At 53.1% G+C, this 4672-nt stretch overlaps 3 protein-coding genes across 3 annotated transcripts; all 3 read left to right on the top strand.

Annotated features, from left to right (window-relative positions):
• Positions 1 to 1387: 1387 nt before the first annotated feature.
• CDV56_100602 (uncharacterized protein) lies at positions 1388 to 1909 on the top strand (the record flags this gene model as incomplete). The annotated part of the gene is made up of 1 exon (XM_026754221.1): positions 1388 to 1909. The coding sequence occupies one exon, from the start codon at positions 1388 to 1390 to the stop codon at positions 1907 to 1909; it is 522 nt and encodes a 173-aa protein (XP_026609459.1).
• A 482-nt stretch (positions 1910 to 2391) lies between these two features.
• Positions 2392 to 3045, top strand: CDV56_100452 (DUF2470 domain-containing protein; the record flags this gene model as incomplete). The annotated part of the gene is made up of 1 exon (XM_026754071.1): positions 2392 to 3045. One exon carries the CDS (start codon positions 2392 to 2394, stop codon positions 3043 to 3045), a length of 654 nt encoding a protein of 217 aa, XP_026609458.1.
• A 590-nt stretch (positions 3046 to 3635) lies between these two features.
• On the top strand, positions 3636 to 4305 carry RPS8A (40S ribosomal protein eS8; the record flags this gene model as incomplete). Its single annotated transcript, XM_026753735.1, has 2 exons — positions 3636 to 3709; positions 3774 to 4305. 2 exons carry the CDS (start codon positions 3636 to 3638, stop codon positions 4303 to 4305), a joined length of 606 nt encoding a protein of 201 aa, XP_026609457.1.
• Positions 4306 to 4672: the final 367 nt, after the last annotated feature.

The raw sequence follows: 4672 nt of genomic DNA, 5'->3' as shown, positions 1-4672 counted from the left end.
CTCGGTGTCTGAGTCGGGGCGGTAGCGCTGGGGCTGGGGTTTCTTTCTGCGGGGGCGCGGTTGTTCTTGAGGTTGTGGTTCTTGGTCTTGGTCTTGCTGTTGCTGTTGCTCTTGGGGCTGTGGCTGAGGGTCGGTGGTCTCGCCGTCGGCCTCTTGCGGTTCTTTGGTGTTGTTGTCGTTGTCGTTGTTGCTGTCTGGTTGAGGTTGAGGTTGAGGCTTCTTCTTGCCTAGCTTGGGAGGCTTCTTGGTTGGTGTCTGGGTGTCTGTCTTGGGGGTGGGAGGGGCACCCTCTTCTGTCTGGGTAGGGGTGGGTTTAGGACTGGAGGGACGACTGTGTTCGTTTTCCTGATCGGACATGGTGGAAAGAGACTAAAGATGGGCGGGAGGATGGAGGGATGACAGGGTGTTTATAGTATTGTCTGGCTCGAGTGCGTGTTTATATGGATGGGCAGCCCGCCTCGTACGTCAGTGAGTTGGTGCTTGACCTGACAGGTAGGAGGGGAGGTTGACGGGATCCGCGTCATCTGGACTGAGTAGGATGGTTGGATGCTCTGGATACTGGATAGACATCAAGCACCTTGACTTGCTCAGTATGACGTCTGGCTGCAGGGCTGTACTACAAGGGCAATGGATAGAGTCAATTTGTCAAAGAACCAGTAGTTGGACGCACGGGAAATTTGGCAGGAGACGGCGCGGTTGGCTTCTCCACTTGGCTATGATTATTATTAGTACAGTATTAGTTGGTCTCTACTCCGTAATATTATCATATCGGATATCAGAAGCGTACAATGACGCCACTCGACGTCAGTCTACAGCTCTCTGCTGTACATGTCCTACGTACTGCCTCTCCAGAGGTGCTACAGGATAATGATAGGGATGGCACACACCCTTGGAACCATAGTAATTCAGCCGATGACAATGAATTGTACCAGAGGAGAGAACGAATGGTAGCGACCACGCGAAGATTCTGCTGTCAGAACAAGTTTGACCTTCTCTGGTCCATGGATAAAGGAGGAGACTTTTACAGAAGAGTGGCGGATACACAGTTCCGTATCATAGTCAAGTAATTATTACCTTTCAGGTGCAAAGATTTCCCCACACCTTTCCAATGATATTTATGAAGCCAACGGGAGAATGATGCTGTAACGTCATGGCGGCACATCCAAGGGCCTGTCTCATCGCGTAGGTGGCTTCTGCCCGATCAAGGATCACCACATATCATATCCCATATGATGACGATAGTCGTAGTGGCTGTAGTTGCCTACAGTGCGTCGACTGGCTTGATTCGAGTACGCAGTGATTTCTTCTTTATTAACTATTGATATTTTCATTCTGTTCCAACTTGACTGTAACTATATACCTCCCGCTTCTAAAATATACACACACAATGGCCACCGCAGAGAAAACAAAAGAACAGCAACAACAGCCCAACCTCCAGGAAGAGGATTACTCGGATGACTACTCAGACGACTACTCCGATGAAGACTACGAAACCGACGACTACGAGGTCTCCGGCGATGAAGCCGAGGACCCCAAGGCTCAGCAGAAACGTCGCCAGCGCCAACGACTAAGCAGACAACAAGACGCCGTAGAAGAAGCCGATGACGACGACGAGTTCTCCGACGACGAGGATTTCTACTCGGATGAATACGACGACGAAGACGACTACGATGACCAAGTCGCCTCGGGCAAGGCCATGCAGCCGTACCAACCCGCCGGCGGCGACCAGTCCATCACCCAGAACGGGTCGATGAACGTGTTACCGCAGCAGAAGCAGGGGTCGAGTCTGGACGACGAGGAGGGCATGAAGCTCAAGTTGGAGCTGAATCTCGAGATCGAGGTCGAGCTCAAGGCTCATATCCACGGTGATCTGACGCTGGCTTTGATGTATGTCTGCCCCGTCCATTGAAATGCCCATTCATCCGCTCAAATCGAATAGGAGTTGACGCATCGATGCAGTGCATAATTGTCCTCTTGCCGGAGACAGCACGCTGCTGTACTGTCCTCTTCATGAGTCCATGATGATTCGTCACGATTGAATAGCTTTACTTTGTCATGTTGTAATAGAGTCTGGTTACCCATTTAATGTTCAGCGCGATCCTTCTGTGGAAATGGTGTTGCTCAGGATATTAGCGTTTGCACGATCGCGTCAACTGATCAGTCAGTGGAGTCAATGTCTCTTCCAGAGTAGTAGTACCTTTATCAAGGTGCAACGTAGGCGACGGTAGATGATACGAATAGAAATGTATGTTTACACTTGAAGCCTTACTATGATATGTCAGAAGGCCCATTGCTCACGTGATACATCATGGCATGATGAGACCAATTGACCAGAGGCTATCCGAACGAATCCCAAGACACCAAGCAGAGACGAGCAGAGACAGTGTCACAATGGCAACCAACAAATCCTTCATAATCAGCCACATGAACACCAGCCATGCCGACTCCCTCTCCCTCTACCTCCGAGTCTACTGCGGCGTCTCCGCCCCCGACGCCCAACCCGCCATCCTCCAAGACATCACCCTCTCCGACCTCCTCATCACCGCAAAAGGCACCCGCTACAGCGTCCCCATCAACCCACCCATGACCTCCCTCTCCGAGACCCGCGCCCGCGTCGTCGCCATGCACAACGACTGTCTCCAGCGCCTGGGCCTCTCCGACATCCTCATCCGCGAGTACCGGCCCCCTCACGGGTTCCAGATCGTCTCCCTAGGCTTAGTGGTCGCGACGCTGGTGGTGTTTAGTCGGCGGAGCAATTTCCTGCCGGGGAGTGTGTTCTACGAGATGGCGGGGCTGGACCGGTATCCGGCGTTTACGCGGTTCTGCTACGATGTTGCGCCGGTGGTGGTGGGGTTGATGCTGGGCGCGCATTTGCTGGAGGCGACGCTGTTGGCGGTTACGAGGTTGAGGCCGCATGGGGTGCGGGTTGCGTCTGGGTTGTGGGTTGCGTGGATGGTGTCGAATGTTGTGGAGGGGTTTCCGGTGTGGCGGAGGATTGATCAGATGGTGAGGGAGGAGAGGGTGAAGAGGGAGCATCGCAAGTGATAAAGCATATCCTATTTCCATCTACTCTGTAGTACCTTAGTTCAAGTACTGTCTATGTCTATGGGTTACTTATCTAATGCAATCACGTGCCCGTACTAGCCCCCTCCGGCTAGCGCGCACTTTGGGGTAGGGCAACTTTCGACAAGCGAGCCACACTGCGAAATTCCCGAGAGTCGACGACCAGCAACATCAACTGAGTTCCACGACAACCCAACGACCCTTGCCCGCTGCGTTCCTGGTGAAGGGCTGCAGAGTTAGAGGTGAGTTACCCGTGCTGCTTCTTGCATTCTGGTCTTTTCGATTTTCTTCCGGTTTGTCGAGAGGTTCGGTCGGTGTATCGTGACAGTTTCGTTGGCGGTTTGGCGGTTCAGAATTGAGTTGGAAAGAGACAACGAATACAAGGACAGCATCTTGGTTTTCTTCGAAAGATTATTTTCCTACTTGGTTCGACAACTGTTGCGAGCACTCGATATCGGTACTTGACGCGAGCGAACGGAAGGAAAATTGAAGGACCAGGACGCAGTTTCATTGCAGTCCCCTGGCTGACCTGGACTTTTTGCGAACTACAGTTCCCTACATCAACCGCAAACATGGGTATCTCACGCGACTCCCGCCACAAGCGTTCGGCCACCGGTGCGAAGAGGGCCACCTACCGCAAGAAGAGGTACGATACAACCCTCGAGTCATCCTTGCTGTGTACAGTCTGATCTGACCGAAATACTCTGCAGGGCGTTCGAGAAGGGTCGCCAGCCCGCCAACACCCGTATCGGTGCTAAGAGAATCCACCTGGTCCGCACCCGTGGTGGCAACCGCAAGTTCCGTGCCCTCCGTCTCGAGTCGGGCAACTTCTCGTGGGGTTCCGAGGGCATCTCCCGCAAGACCCGTGTCATCGTTGTGGCCTACCACCCCTCCAACAACGAACTGGTCCGCACCAACACCCTGACCAAGTCCGCCGTCGTTCAGATTGATGCCGCTCCCTTCAGACAATGGTACGAGGCTCACTACGGCCAGCCCATCGGCCGGAGACGCCAGCAGAAGGCCGCCGAGACCACCGCCGAGAAGAAGAGCAACAGCGTCGTGAAGAAGCAGGCCGCTCGCTTCGCCGACCACGGCAAGGTCGAGACCGCCATCGAGAAGCAGTTCGAGTCCGGTCGCCTGTACGCCGTCATCGCCTCCCGCCCCGGCCAGAGCGGTCGTGTGGACGGTTACATCCTGGAGGGTGACGAGCTGGCTTTCTACCAGCGTGCTATCCGCAAGTAAAAAAAAAAATTTGTGGGATAATTGCGTTGCGTTGCGCGTCGTGTAAAAGGGTGGTTTCGGAGTTTCAGCAATGTTTTCCAGAAAATTATCATGATCTGGGCATCCGGCGGGTGCAATGTCTGTAGAGCTCTGAGCTGTCAATCAATGGGATGATCCTTATGTTCTTGCATCTAATGGATTTAGTTTATCGTTACGGGTACTAGTACGTAGAACCATTCTCTACTCATCCACTACAACAACCTGCACCACACTCTGCCTACTACACTTCTACAACACATCTACAACACAAGTACGGACTACGGAGTATCTACATAATGATCAAAACCCGCCTCTGCCTCATCTCAGACACACATACCACCACCTGCAC

The sequence above is a fragment of the Aspergillus thermomutatus genome, assembly GCF_002237265.1.
Source record: "Aspergillus thermomutatus strain HMR AF 39 chromosome Unknown NODE_552, whole genome shotgun sequence".
In the NCBI taxonomy this organism is placed as follows: domain Eukaryota; kingdom Fungi; phylum Ascomycota; class Eurotiomycetes; order Eurotiales; family Aspergillaceae; genus Aspergillus; species Aspergillus thermomutatus.
This window is presented reverse-complemented; position numbering and strand designations above follow the sequence as displayed.